This window comes from Macaca thibetana, chromosome 5, assembly GCF_024542745.1.
Source record: "Macaca thibetana thibetana isolate TM-01 chromosome 5, ASM2454274v1, whole genome shotgun sequence".
In the NCBI taxonomy this organism is placed as follows: domain Eukaryota; kingdom Metazoa; phylum Chordata; class Mammalia; order Primates; family Cercopithecidae; genus Macaca; species Macaca thibetana.
The window spans coordinates 56,467,194-56,483,566 of NC_065582.1; the positions used below are offsets into that span (position 1 = coordinate 56,467,194).

Consider the following 16,373-nt stretch of genomic DNA (forward strand, 5'->3'; position numbering starts at 1 on the left):
TGTGTCCCCACCCAAAACTCATTTTGAATTGTAATCCCCACGTGTTGGGACAGGGAACTCATGGGAGGTGATTAGATCATGCAGGCAGTGCCCCCATGAGGTTCTCACGTTGGTGAGTGAGTTCTCATGAGATCTGATGGTTTTATAAGGGGCTTTCCCCATTTTGCTCTGCACTTCTCTCTCCTGCTGCCATGTGAAGAAGGACATGTTTGCTTCCCCTTCTACCATGATTGTAAGTTTCCTGAGTCCTCCCAAGCCACGTGGAACTGAGTCAATTAAACCTCTTTCCTTTATAAATTACCCAGTCTCATTTATTTCTTCTTAGCAGCATAATACAATACTCCTCCAATAATCTCATGAGTATAGTTGTTGCTACTTCCATTAATGAACTAGTGAGTGACACAGCCAGGATCTGAACCCACATAGATACTGTCCAAAGCCATGTCACAATTTTAATTATTTCTCACCTGTCAGACATGTAATTATTTAATGATAATGTCAAAAGGTTTTTTTTTTTTTTTTTTTTTCTCCTTAAGATGAATTCTCAACAGGACCATCTCTTGCTTCCTACAAATACATAAACACGATCCTAGAGCTTTGTTTGCAAACTTAATGAAAAGGAGCTATGTAGAACCTTTAGTACCTTGTAATAATTCTTCTCACTTCTTCTATAATCTGTCTAAACATATATAACATACTACAACATTTATTGTAGCCATGATGCATATAAATTTTATATGCATTTTCCATGGAACGTGCTGATAATCCAGTGAGGAAAGTTAAATAATTAGTCACAAATCATAAAATAAAAAACTAAGGCACAGTTTGGTTAAGTGATTTTTCAAAAGTCACACGGATTTAAAGTATTAGAAGACGGATGGCAACCCAGGACATCTACTTCCATGTCCTGAGTTTGATGTATGCATAAAAGGTATCAGCTTTGTGTATTTCAATTCCAGTTCTGCTACTAGTTTGCCAAAGGACCTTAAGTCACACTCCTCTGGCCCTAATTTTCCACTTCTGCAAAATACATGGAAAAATAAATCAACCTTTCTCAAAGTATGTTCCTCATAACTTTCATTTGTAGCTGCTAATTTTATAAAAAAAAAAAAGTTTCATGAACAGTGATTAGGAATAATAGGCTAAAAAATGTTAGATAAGTTTTTTTTTTTTTTAATTGAAGGACTCACGAGATTTATTTATTTATTTATTTATTTATTTATTTATTTGAGATGGAGTCTCGTTCTGTCTCCAGGCTGTAGCTAAGGAATTGTACATCTTTCAGGAATTGATATAGGATGCAGTATCCATTTGAAAATAAAAATTCCAATACTTCACTTCCACCCCAACCCTCAATCTAGTGGAACTGAAGGCTTAGGGAGCATACATTTGAGAATTTTAAACAAGATCTTTAGATCTCATTTTATTCCAATGTATTATATTGTGCTTCATTGTATACTATTCTATTCATTACCAATAGTGTTACCATCTATTCTAAACTCATTTCTCTCTCTCTTTCACTCAAACACACACACAGAAATACACATACACAGACACAGACACACACACACAAACAGTATAATATGAGATATGCTGTCATAGTCTGGAGATGTAGGAAAAAAGCATAAAACCTACAACTTAGGCCTTAAAGTCTTGATCATTTCCATTATTTGAACTATGAACTAACTTTGTTTTACATAGCTATTTGGTTTAAATATGGGAGGGGTTAATGTATCTAAAATAATTTATCTTTAAAATTCAATACATAAGATACCTATTTTAGACCTTTTTAATAAACATTAAGTGATGAATTACTTCATTTTATTTTGTCTTATTTCCCATACCACTTAAGGGAACTAACAGCAGGTGTCATTTGGCCAGAGGCCACTTCTCAGCTCCAATACTCACTAGCCTTAAAATTAAGAAATAAAGTTTACATGATTTTCACATCTTTATCATTTTAAACAGATTAAAGATAGTACATTTCTCATGTAAGTGTAGTGATGACCAGCATAGCACTTGTCACAGAAGGAGCACTCAATAAGTATCAGCTTTCACTGAACTTTAGAACTATCTTAGTTTTTATTTTTAAATGATTCTTATATGCTTGTCACGGTTTGTGCCAGTTTGGAGCTGCATTTTCTTACAAAAAAATGTTTTTATTACTTTTGGTGCATATCTTGGTATGGAGTTGTATAAAAACTCATGGTAGAGATGCTCTTTACTTCCCTTTATTCACTGGAATAAAATGAGGTCTAAATATCTTGTTTAAGAAGAGATGACTTGTCATGCCTGCTGATAAAATCTAGAAACCACTATTGCCCATCACCAATGACAGGAACAATTTTAATAAGTCATTAAGAGTATTATAAGATTTTAACGGTTTATTTTGCTTTTTTATTTCTATCCAGAACTTCCCTGAACAGGGAATTCCACATGAATATATGCAATGAGTATGTCCCCAGATCATAAAGGATTCTCCCTATAAAATGGAAATTATTTTGTCTAACATCATTCTGATTAAAATTTAATTCATGACCGTAGTTCAGATATTAGAAATAATTTGTGTCTGTGAGTTAGCTAGCAAAACTTCACCAAGGTCACATGATTTTAAGTAGTAAAGTGAGAGTTCAGTTTGTAATAATTTTAGAGTCATCATGCTATCCATTATATATTGTCTGTGTATTTCCTAAAGTATCAATTAATTAAGTGGAACTAACCTAATGCATACATTAAGGCATAGGTTTGAAACCTTTTAATTTTTAAAAACATTATGTTAATTATTTCAGGAAAAAAACATTTTAGTAGATTGGATTTTTAAAAAATTTTAGTGTCAGAGCTAATTAACAGTTATGTTTTCCTTAACTATTACTTGAGTTATCATCATTTCCTTCCAATACGTACTTTACACATTATAAGTGATAAAGTTTGCAAAGTGCAAAACTTGGTAGAATTTCCTGGCTTAGAATGAATACCTAAGTATTGTATTCCTCACATACACAATTCCCTTTGAATCAGCATTAGTTTCAGAGCGTATGCTTTGTTCAAAAAATTTTTGCCCTCCTCTTATATTGATTTCAATTGTACCTACTTAATATCTGCACATTCTAGAAACACTAGAATAAAGGGGATTTTTGTCTTAAATTTAAAAAATATTTCTTTCTACTAACAAACCCAGATAATGTGGATATTCAATTCCTTTGTTTGGATATGATTTCAGGAGAGGATACGCGCTGTAAGTAGAAAAAAAATGGATTGCCTATGAATAGCTGATGCAAGAGAACAATTCTAAGATATATTTTTACTTAATTCAAAATAGGTATGATAATTATCGGATATTAAAAGTTAACACTACGTACTCTTCCAGTATAAAGTTGAGTTTCTTTATAATCTGTTTTTAAATAAGCATAGTATTGATTTCAAGTTGTGAACATATAAAAATCCATTATTTTTTTTTTTAAATCTTCCTGCTGTTAGTAAAACAGAATGTGGGTGCTTTAAATACTCTTGATGTGTCTGTCACCGGCTCAATAGTTTCCCCTCCTGTGCAGAAGAGGCCTTTGTCTGTCACTGGGATCACTATGGAGGTGAAGATTGCCATGTCGGTTTTCTATCGACCTTAAAATGTAAGCACCTCATCTAGGCTGCCATCTCTAGAATGTCAGATTGGGTAGATGATTCCATCACTAGATCGCACTGTATTTTGCCATTTGAAACCAGATGTCATTTCTGGGAAGACAGTTAATGCTTTCGTCACAGAGTATTTCTCTTGTTTTGCTTAACATCTACTCACCTTTCGGTTTTGAAGAAATACAAAATACTAGCTGATAAGGCTATCCCCAGGCAGAGTTTTCATGCTACCCATGGCAGTCTCTGCACTTATAAAGACCCTTCAATAATCTGTCAAAAACTGACATCACTGTGTGAAAGCTGTTCATTTCTATATCTCATTTTGGATTGATGTACGTGCACTTTTATATCCTTCAGTTCGACATAACATTTGGCCTTTCATGTTCTCAGTTTAAGCTACAGGGAATTCAGAGCTATTTCAAAGCATAATTATACCAATCTGCATATAAAAGGCTATATGTCCTACAGAGGATTCTATGGAAAGCAAACTGTTTCAAAGAAGAAAATTAGAAGTAATTCCCACAACTAAAATTCACTAAAGTTAATACATTTTTCATCTGATGAGGACAGCTTTATTTTTTTTAAGCCAATAGATCAATCCCAAAAATGGTGGGGATGATTTTTTGTGTGCAAGGTCAGGAAAAGAGGAGTAAGCAAGAACTGAAAATTGAAGAGAAAGTAAAGCAACAGGATGTGTACATTATACATATTGTTTTTGAAAATGGCCACATCACACCAGAAAAAATACTTCATATTACTGTAATACTTCATATTACTTCATATTACTGTATCAGACAATAAGATTCTCACCTACATAATGTATTAACTATTTATTGTTGCATGGCAATATACCCCAAAACATAGCAACATAAAACCACAAATATTTATTATCGCACAATCTGTGTGGTTCAAAAATTTTAGTGCAGCTTAGCTAGGTGCCTCTGGCTAAGGACTCTCAGAAAGTTGCAGTCAAACTGTCAGCAGGGGCTGTGGTTTCATCTGAATGCTCAACTTGGGAGTCTGTTTCCAAGCTCACTCATGTGGTAGTTGACAGCCCTTGATCTTGTGCCACATGGGTCTCTCCACGTAGTTGCCTCCACAACAGCTCTGCAAGGAATCCAAAAAAATAGCAAGACAGTACATAAGAAGTTCTTCAAAATGGAAACAATAGCATTTCGATACCCTAATGTCAAGTGTGAAATCACTTCACTTTTATCACATTGATTTTTTAGAGGTGGTTTACTATATCCCATCTACATTCAGGGGAGAGGTATTACTCAAGGCTGTCAATGTTAGGATGTGAAAATCATTATGGGCCATCACAGAAGCTGTCAATCCTACATAAACACAGTCATGTTAAATTGCTTTAGGTACTTTTATATATTACAAAAGGCATTTCAGAATGCAAGTTCCGTCAATGTGGTTTTAAACTAAAAGTAATTCTACTAACAAACTCTGCATTCCTTTTCCCCAAATATATTGCTCTCCAAATATAATCTTGCTAGTTTTAGAAAGTTTCATAACTTGTAATTGATGAGTACAGTTACTTACATTTTGTAAGTAACAGTTTTTATCTTTTTTAAACATGAAAAATTGAAATTTGAAAAAAAAACACAACTCACAAATATAATTGTGTAAATTCTGGAGCTAACAAAGTACTTAGCACAGAAGTTACGCAGCATATGGTTATCCTAGTCTTAAACAGTAAAATGTGTCTGTATGTGCCAACTCTTAATTATCAGCTCATTAACACTCAGGTGTCAATTGCTGGTGGCAAAGGCAATGCCCAAATGGCCTAGTTTCTGTCATGCACAGTGTAATTAAATTGACCTCAAGTACTGAAGCTTGCTAGTTGTCTGATAGTATTTGGACACTAATTTCAGGCCGCTATTCAAAATAGAGTAATATGGTAAATAAACCAATGCAATGAGAGAAAAGCTATATTAAGTTTTATATTGTAATATAATATAATAACCTTAAAGACAATTGAATAAATAATCACTATTCTAATCTATAACAAATATAACAATGCATATTACTCCTTTGGTTTTAACATTATTGTTTTAAAATTACTTTAGATTTCAAGATAATGATATTACAAAAAAAGTAAAAATAAGTTATTGTAATAGTGACATAGGGAAAAATGAATTACATATTTTATTATTTTATTTATTGATATGTAATGAAATAAATGAATTATTTATATTTAAAATTTGTTATTAATTCCAAATTGTGATTCAATTTCAAACATATCAATGCTTTTCTATATAGCCCTAACAACAGCAAAAATATTAAAAAAAAATACTAAAGAGAATCCCATATTCAAACTCTCAATAATGTAAGATCAAATTTCCACATGACATTCTGCGTTACGCTTATAAGACTTTGCTTATTATGTCCATAGATTATTTTCAAGATCCCAGTTACAGAGAGGGGAGAGGTCAATTAATGCACTAACATTCCTTCCTCCTAAAACTTTATGAACGTGAAAAAAAGTTTAATGAAAAAGTTACAATGACAAATGAAAGACAAACAATTGAGGAAATAACTATGACAACATTCTGAACGTTTGGAAGTAGATAAAAAGGTATAATTGACATACTAACTGCAAAAGTTTTAAAACCTTAGCTGGAATCTAAGAGTGTAAAGAAGAAACCTGGTTTATCCCACAGAAAATTCCAAAGGCTCAGTAATTGATAGCACAAATTAGTTCTGAAGTAGGGGTAAAAATAAACCTAATAAAAAGGACCAAAAATGTTATTAAGAAACAGTTAGACCTCCAGATGTCCTCATCAACTGTGCACATGTAGATGATCAACTATTCCCTCTGGTTAGAAGACAGGAGATTTATTATTCTCTAAGGAGGTTGAAACAGAGCGCTCCTACATTAGAAAACAGCAGGTACATTTTAAAGTGCAATCGTCATACCAAGAAGTCTGGATCTTAGGTCTTCCAGATTTTTTTTCCTAGTTAGTTTTCAGAATTCAAGTACCCAGGCTTATACCCTTATACCTCCAGGCAGAAGACCTGAAAATATTTCTCTTGGTTATCTAACAAGACCAAGAAGAAAAATATGCCTAAACATATTGACCAGGAGTTCTCCAATTAAATTTTGGCCAGATTATCCTACAGACAAACATACTCAACAAGTCCTCCACACAGGGGCAGAATTTATCTTCAGCATTTTAGAGTACCTAAATTCTTAATTATGAGATGACAGCCAAGTATCATAAAACGTTATGAAAAGTCTCTAACATAATTATAGGAGACACTATCTGGAAACAATGAAATGTAAAATAAACTGTCATCAATATATTTGGATGAATAAAATAAAGTATTGCATACACAAAGAGTTAAAAGTACTTTAAAAGAGGAACATTCAGAAAACAAAAATTACTTAGAATTCAAGTAACAATAATAATAGTAATAATAAAATAAAAAGCTCAGTAGAGGTTTGGAATAGATACATAACAAAATACCCCAGAAAGTACATTTTTAAAATATAGAAAAGAAAAAGTAATGAAAATTGACAGAGCAGTAGAGGAGGTTCAGCATCCAAATAATGAAGGATCCAAAAAAATGAAGAAAAATAAGGGAAGAAATGATGAGAGTAATAACTCGAGAAAATTTCCAAAAGTTGAAAGACTTGGGTTTGAAGATTGAAAGAGCTGACAAAGTGCCTGCAACACAGATAAAAATGGACCATCAAGTTATACAATACCAGATTTCAGACCTTAATCACAAAGAGATTCTCTCACAAGTTTACAAAAGAGCTGGGGGATCCTGTGTTCATGAAAAGTTTATTTACAAAAATGGTCCACTTTGTTTAGAAGATGATATGGAAACCCTTTCAAAGAATCAAAGCTTAACAACAGAAAAATTTGGCAAGAGTCAAGCCTGACCAAGACCTAAATTCTTCAAGTGTTCACATAGAGTTTTGGTCTTTTTCATACTAGATACTGCTCACCCTTAGTGTCTGAGGCCTAAAATTAAGGCCCATTGTTATGTGTTGGCATCACGAGGAAGGACTCAAAAAGTCTAACTTCAAGTTCCCTTCCCACTCTGCTCCAGAAGATGAGGTCTCTTAACCAAACCATCCTCCTTATCAAGGAGACCAGGCACAGGCCCTGCTTATCCTGGGTTTCCTAGTAGTGGTTTCAGTTCCCTGCTAACACATGGAATTATTCAAATAAGCTAATCACATCATCCCCTTGGAACCAGGGTTCACTTCTTGAAACACAAAGCTTTTCTCCCACAGTCCCTGGTTGTTCCCTTTGTTTCCAAGTGCAACCTCCACATGGTCCTGTGCAGAATGTAGTGTCCTCCTCTCCCAGGATGTGAGAAGATGTGACTAATAAATTGTTGTAGATGCCATTTGTCCAGTGTCCAGCTGCAGATTCTCCATCCCAATAATCCCAGGGCAGGAATGTCTCCCTCACCAATAGAGTGAATAGGAGGCAAGTAAAATAACCTCTTAAAGAATGACCTCCAACCATGACCAAGGACACCTGGTCAACTTTAATTCATTGCTTTTGGCTAAGTACTTTCATGATACTAGGAAGGCCACATGCGAACAAACCACTAATTGGTTCCAGTACCACTTTGTTCCTTCTCTTCCCTTTCTAGGAAACTCTTGTTTTTCTCCAAAAGAAGAATTCTTGTTAATTGACTATACCTAGGCATGACTGACTGTTGGGTTTGGTCTGTTTTTGGCAAGTGTCCCTGAGTCTCCTGCCCATAAAAGTAGTGACAACACAGCACCTTAAAGGTAGGCTGGTGCTTGAGTCCTGCCTATCAAGGGTAATCTAGAGCTCTCTGGTTATGGCATCTAATCTAGTGACCTCCATTAGCTGCGTGTGACAGCCACGTGGATATTAACTGTGACTGTACACCCCCAGGAGGAACATGGGATGACACATTGCCAGGTTTGTAGAAAAGAAGAAGACTGATACCCTAGAAAGAATTAAGCATGGCTCCCATGTTGCCTAACGAGAGCTGCCGTTCAGGCAAAGGTAGCCACCTTGCCCATTTCCTGTGTAACTGTTTCCCTCAATGCATCCCATGCATCCTCCTGACTCCCAGGGGTACAAAGGTAGACATCCATGGCAGCCCATGGTCAAGACACTGATGGAAAAATAATGAGAGAGAGTTTAGGAGCATTTCTTACCAGCCCCTCTTAAAACAATGGAGAGGTAATGCAGCTACTCTCCCAGTGAAAAACCCTATCCAAAATACCTAGGCTTTTCTTAGTGTTGCTGTTTACCAGCATGCAAAAGTACTTCACTGCCATGCCTGCCTCACAGTCAAAATGACCTTACTAGATGCGGTCTCCAGCACTGAAGAGATTGACTGATATTCACTGGGGAATGAGATAGCTGTCTACAGGTGGACTACTAGGCTCCCAACATTTTTACCCTCAACCACACAGAAGGTGTCCACCTAGAGTGATCAGGAAACAGACTGAAAGCTGTGATTATTAAACTTTATATGTTTAGAAATTCAAAATATTCTGAGGAAATTTGTACAGAGAGATTAAAAAAAAAAAAAAAAAAAAGAGAGAGGCTGCATGCCTATAGTAGACAATGGTTTTGAGAATGACCTCTGGGTCATGACCCCAGAACTCTTCCATTGTGCCAAAATGTTGTCTGTTTCTCTGTTGCAATAAAGATCATGATTCTTAGCTTGGCAGGGTAAAATACCCATGACACCCCTATGGCAAAGCATAGGTGTTATTAAAACCCAACTTAAGTCTGGGGCTCTTAAACCCTATGATACAACCATTTCCTTGGAAAGGGCCCCTAACCTTTATGATAATTATTTAAGGTTTGCTAAAGTAAAAAGTTTATAACTATGAGCAGAGTATAGAAGGGAAAAATTGTTAGAAAAAGAAGGAAGGAATCTTGGATACAGAGAGAGAGAACAAAATTCAAATAAAGGTATATAATTTGACCACTTCTCATTGCTTCTGGAATCTCTATACCATGGCATAAGCTGACAGTGGACTTCTCCTTGGCCCTACACCATACATCTTTAGCTTGGCAATTTTTGGTCACACACTGGGCTTTTCTGGAAATAGAGAACTCTATAGATATTGGCTTCTGATCCTCCATACCAAGCTGGCCATTATGCCCTGAGTCATGAAATTAGCATTCCATAAGTTCTGCATAGCTACCTAGGACTTCCTTCAACAGACTGGCACCAAACTGGACCCTCTAATATAGCCTCCCTGCAAGAATGAGTGGCTTCACCTCTCCTCAGCCTCTTGTCTGATGCCTCAGTGCTAGAAGAGATCAACTCACTTGTGGAACTCTTAACAACCTGCGAACAACTGAGAGAACATGTTGATACACTTTATGGATCAACTACCACCATTATATGTGATGGAGCTCAATGGAATTTTACTGCTTTTCAGTAAAATTCCTCTGTCAGGATGTCCCTGATAAACAACAGGATGAAAGGGTCAGCATAACTGGCCAAACATAAGGCAGTCAGTTTTGTACCAAAAGCCCTGGATGGGAAATGCCTTCTTCCGTACATTTTCATAATCTCTCAGTCTGTTGTCTAAGAGTTGATCCCTTGGAGGTAAAGATCTCTGAGAATCTCTTGCCCCACAGAGACATAATATAAAAATCAAGGCAACAAATGTCACTATATGTACTAGGGCCACAATACAAGGCCTCGCCAGAACACTTCTTATTCCTTTAAAGTTGTAAACATTATTGATAGTGATTAAGGCATTTACTTTACTTCTTAAAATAGACAATGTTGGGCTCTTAAAGAAGGTACTCAGTGCAACTTCCATGTACCCTCAAGACCCTGAACAGCCAGGTTAAGTAAGAGGCATAATGCTATCTTCAAAGAATTGCTGTTTAAGCTACTAACTGGTAAATAGAACCCCTGCTATTGCCATAGGTATGGATTAGCTTAAATCCACATCCCTCTGTATTCTCTGCAATAATGCCACACAAGTCCCTCACTTTTCTTTATTGGTCATAAGCGGGACACCACTAAAGTTTATGTTTTTGAAGATTCCATCATTCATAGCCCTCTTTACCCTGGTCAAGTGCATACTTCACATCCTAGGGAGTTTGTTCCACTGCATAGCAATCTACTTATGACAAAGATATAAACTGATGCCAAGGCTTCAAGGAGATAGTGGGGGTCTAAAATTAAGGCCCAATATTACGTGCTGCCTTGATATCTTATATAACCGAGAGAGCCTCAAATGCCCTAAGCCTTCTGCATTCTGATCCCAAAGATAAGATTCCCCTAGCCAAAGAATTGTCTTTATTAGGGATCCTCAAGCACAATTCCTTTTTTTCTTTTTCTTTTTCTTTTTTTTTTTTTGAGATGGAGTTTAATTCTGGTTGCCCAGGCTGGAGTGTAATGGCATGATCTCGGCTCACTGCAACTTCCGCCTCCCAGGTTCAAGCCATTCTCCTGCCTCAGCCTCCAGAGTAGCTGGGATTACAGGCATGATCCACCATGCCCGGCTAGTTTTGTATTTTTAGTAGAGACTATGTTGGTCAGGCTGGTCTCGAACTTCCGACCTCAGGTGATCTGCCTGCCTCGGCCTCCCAAAATGCTGGGATTACAGGCATGAGCCACCGTGCCCAGCATAATTCCTTTTTATCCCTAAGTAGTGAGGTTTCAGTTCCAGGCCCAGACCCACAGAATTACTCAAACAATTCAGTCACATCCTCTAGTGGGAGGTTGTTTGCTCCGTCCCCGAGTGCAACCCCAGCAAGGCCTTTTTTGTCGTGCAGGTTCTTCCCCAAGGTTGTGAGAATATTTGACTAAAAAATTGCTGTCATTGTCATCCATCTGTCCACTGTTAGGTGTGTGTGTCTCCATTCCCATAACCCTATGGTGGGAATGCCTCCTTCAATGGGGTGAATAATACATGACTAAACTACCCTTTGCATGCCTTCCTATTTTTCTTTCAATGCTTCACTAAATTAGTTGAAGTATATTGAGCTAGCTTGGGTGAAATTATTGGGTGAAATGATGATGATTTTGTAAAATCAGGTTAGTCAGATTTACTCTTGGTGATGCAGCAGTTTGTTCAATGTGATTTCTCTGGGAGACATACTCATATTTGGCTCTAATTGTGCTTACTCACTACCAATATAACTTGTCATTAAGAGGAATAAAAATGCCTACATTTCATTTTAATATAAATCCATAAAAGAATAGTAAGAACTGTCTTTAGTTTCTTAGACCAAATTTAACAGTGCCTTTTATGAGAGAATCATCATTATGGATGAACATACTAAGAAGTGGAAATTTTAAAATATAAAGTGAGGTTCTAGATGTTATAATTTATTTGCATATTTTCAAATATAACTACTCCCAAGATTTCAATTTAAAATAAGACACAGAGAATGGAAACATAGCTTGGCACAGGTGGAGAGTTCAGAGTCAAGAGAAAGGATTAGTGTAGGTTGTTAGGTTTATTATTAGGTTCTTCCATGAGTTGACTTATATTTGTGTTATTTTCTTCATAGGTGGGATTCAGACCAAAATATTTTTAAGGCCCTGTTCTGCATTAAAATTCTATCATCCTGTGGGACCTGCTTAAAAAATAGAAAATGAGATTAATTGCTAGTAGAGGTTAGAAGATAGTTGATGAACATAGACTTAACAACTTGAAGGTGTTAAGACTTCTTCAAAAATAATTGTTGAAAACATTAGTTGAACTCAGATTTATAGGAAAGATTTTAAAATGCCTTTTACAATTGTTGCATCTTTTAATTTTTTTATTAACATTTTCTTTATCTTTATTACTTATTGTTATGGGTGTGTTACAAAACAAACAAACAAACAAAAAAGCCAGAAAGTTGGACTTAACCTGTGTTATTTTTACATGAGTCAAGCCTAATTGGGTACATATACTAGTCAAAGTTATACATACAAAAAAACTTTAAAACTATTTATAATTTACATATATTTATAAAATTGCTTCTAAACATTAATGAGAAAGTTTTGACTTAAGATATTTAATTTAAATAGTATTAATAACCATCAGTTATTACACAGAGAATAAAGCAGAATGCAGCACGGATAGTACCATTTTATATTAGAATAAAAATTAAAGGCCGGGCGGGGTGGCTCACCCCTGTAATCCCAACACTTTGGGAGGCCGAGGCGGGTGGATCACGAGGTCAGGAGATCGAGACCATCCTGGCTAACATGGTGAAATCCCGTCTCTACTAAAAACACAAAAAAATTAGCCAGGCGTGGTGGCGTCCGCCTGTAGTCCCAGCTGCTGGGGAGGCTGAGGCAGCAGAATGGTGTGAACCCAGGAGGTGGACCTTGCAGTGAGCCGAGATCGCGCCACCGAACTCCAGCCTGGGTGACAGAGCAAGACTCCGTCTCAAAACAAAAAATAACTAAATAAATAAAAAAATAAAAAATTAACAACAACTGTGGAATTGTTCAACTATAATGTACTTCAGGCCCCACATTGGCAGAAAACATAGTAAAATTAAATAATAGAATTAGAAAGCCTTTCTACAAATAAGATACCTTTCTGCACATTGTTTTTTTGTTTGTTTGTTTGTTTTCCTTTACCTTAACTTGTTTAATGGCATTATGGTCCTCTCCATCATTTCTCCCTCGCCTTCATCAGCTGACTGACCATCAAGGTAGTGAAGAAGTACAGTCTATTTGTCCTCTGAAAGGCCTCTCAATTCTACCCTCTCCCCTCCATTTTTACCAGTTCATTCTAAGTCAATTGGGTTCATTTGTTCCTTACCTAGAGATTCACAGTAGTCTCTTCTTACCCCAACGTCTCTTTTTCTCTTTTCCATTGTTGCAAGTTATCTTGCTATTTAATTAATCAACGTATTATTATTATTATTATTATTTAGACAGGGTTTCACTCTGTCACCCAGGCTGGAGTGCAGTGACACAGTCTCAGCTCACTGCAACCGCCACCTCTCCGGCTCAAGTGATCCTACCATTTCAGCCTTTCAAGTAGCTGGGACTACAGGTGCACGCCACTACTCCCGGCTAAATTTTTAAAACATTGTTTTGTAGAGACAGGGTCTCTCCATGTCACCCAGGCTGATCTCCAACTCCTGAACTCAAGCGATCCTTACACCTCGTCCTCCTAAAGTGCTGGGATTACAAGTATGAGCCGCCAGCCAGACAAGTTATCTTGCTAACTCTAAATTAGTCAATTCTTAGTTATTTGTAGCATTTATTTTTATCTTTTATTGTTATTATATGTAGGACTTGGATAGACACTTCTATAGAGTGTTAAAAAATGCTTTCTCACACACACAAAAATACATCTTAAAGTAAAAAAATCACCTAATATATCCTTTTCACTCCCAATAACTGATTTCCAGTTAGAAGTTTGCTTCTCACCTCAGCAGTAACATCTATAACCAATAACCACACTGTTGTAGCCTTATCATATAACTTGATAAAAAGCTAGGCCAGTATTACATATTTTTGCATGATGTTAGTGGTATCACCAATGTTTCCCTATTCTGGTTTCTAAAGTTATAAGGACATCATCCTAGCATCAGGAAGACACCTTTAAATGGAGTAATATTTGCAAACACTGTCATGTGAGGCCATACATCATTGTCAAAGAGGCAATGGAAGCAACGTAAGCATCTATGGAGGCATTCAATGAGGTGGTTTGATATTACCACATTTTAAAATAAAATTTAATATACTTCTTAATGTTGCTTAAGGAGTACTATACCACTTTATTTCATTCTTTGTCAGGTTAAAATAGAATTACTTATCATTTGTTTTCATTACTTTTTTCCTTATCTTAACTTATGTATCTTAAAATGTAACTCTCACACACCTCTCATTCTCTCTGTCTTTAATTCAGTTTCGTTTGGTATATTCTGTTACAACCATGTTTTTTTTTTTTTTTTTTTTTTTTGGAGTCTTCGTAGCCCTGTCATAAATAAGGGTGGTTTTCATGTAATGTTAAAATAAATCATTAATTGCGTGGTGTTGAAAGGCCCATGCCAGTTTGTTGATGATCAAATACTATTGCTTTCCAAACAGGCATGTTGATACTTTAAAGACTAACATTAGAGGGGAACAAAAGGTGGATGTTTTACCTATAATATGATCCTTTATGTTCATGTAATTCTTTCATATGAGCCTGTTATTACCTTTCCCAATTACACACACACACACACACACACACACACACACACACACACACACACACAATTTTGAGAGAAATATATTGCTAGAGAAGTTTGAAATTGGCTATTCACTCTATTATTAATTAAGAAACACAACTGAGAATAAGAGAATTCTCACATTTTTGAAGTAACATTTAGAGTTGTGGGCTTACACAATTCACCATGCCAACACTTCTTTTTTTCATGATCAAGATAAGAGTTTTTCATAATGATAGGGAGAAAATGGAGATGGGGATTGTGTTTCAGATTAGGTGATTGCAATGTTATCTAAATGTTCCTATCTTTCAGACAGATTGGTTGAGGAACTGCCCAATGATCATCAGATGTTTTCTACAAAAAATAAAGAAGCATACCAAAACAAAAATATCTTCACCTACACAATATTTTCAATATGGATCAATTAATTCCCTTCACAATATGAATACTCCTTTAGAAATATCAGTTAAGTTACAGATTAATTTGAACTACCTTAACTGGGAAATTTAAAACCTAGTTTTCCTGACAAGGAGATAAAACTTTTGATTCAAAAAAAAAAAAAAAAAAAAAAAAAAAGAAGAGATTTTAGTTATATTCTGAACACCCAAAGGACACCTCTAGGGAACAGAGCCTGTCAAGCTAAGTAATGACAATTTCAAGAAGTCTACTATTACAGCAACTTTTAAAATTCAATTCTATTGAGCAGATACTAAACACTGCCCTAATTCATTTTTATGAAAATCATATGCAAACAAAATGATTCTTTCAAATATTCGGTATTTCCAACAAGCATTTATTTGTATGGAAATACATATTCAGAAAGGACATTAGGGTCAGTTAAATATGTCCTAGTGCAAACATACACATGTATTTTTCAACAGTAGAGATAGAGGACTATTTGAGAGTCGTAAAATGAAGGGGAGGAAGAAAGTGAAGCTAGCCAGATGTGTTTTATTTTTTGTACTCCATACTACTGATAAATGGAGAGGCAAATATGAACTGAGCTGATGAGTGGATACCAAAGGCAAGTCTACTTTCATCTTGAGGGTTTGAAATTTGCACTGCTTAGACACAACTCTGTGGCAGGTTGGAATTTAGAGAAAAGAATTTCTTTTGTTTGTAGACTGTATTCTATACTTTTGGTAACCAAGATCAGTGGTTAAATGTTGGGAAAAAAAAGTAATAACATATACTACTTTCATTGTGAAACTGCCATTGTAAAATTATAACTGAGAAAATTATTGCAGTGAAAGAGATCCAAACTAGCCAATCCCATCTTGCTTTTAACCTCCAAGCTGTCCTTGTTCACTCCTAGGCATAGGCCAAGCTAACTTTGGGAGAAACTTAGTTTATAGTTTAACTTTGAAACAAAGATGATAACAGCCCTTTCCCAAAACAAACCCCTTTCCTGTCTGGGGACTAGACTGCCTTTGTAGGACTAAAAAATTAGCCACAAGATTAGAGATTATGGTTTAAGAGTCATGCAGCTGAAGGCTACAAGATTCTGACCTTTTCTAAATTTCTTCTGGGGATAACCTCACTATTGTAATACCTAAGATCACTGTTTGAGATATTTTGGAGACT

General features: G+C 35.8%; 1 protein-coding gene across 1 annotated transcript in view; it reads right to left on the bottom strand.

Moving 5' to 3' along the window:
- Window positions 1-1,239: 1,239 nt before the first annotated feature.
- Window positions 1,240-16,373, bottom strand: part of PCDH10 (protocadherin 10) — a 62,344-nt gene continuing 47,210 nt past the window's right edge. The window contains exon 5 of the mRNA XM_050789908.1: window positions 1,240-4,737. Within this exon, the coding sequence (XP_050645865.1) occupies window positions 4,667-4,737 (71 nt within the window). The 3' untranslated portion in view covers window positions 1,240-4,666. The remainder of the gene's footprint in view (window positions 4,738-16,373) is intronic.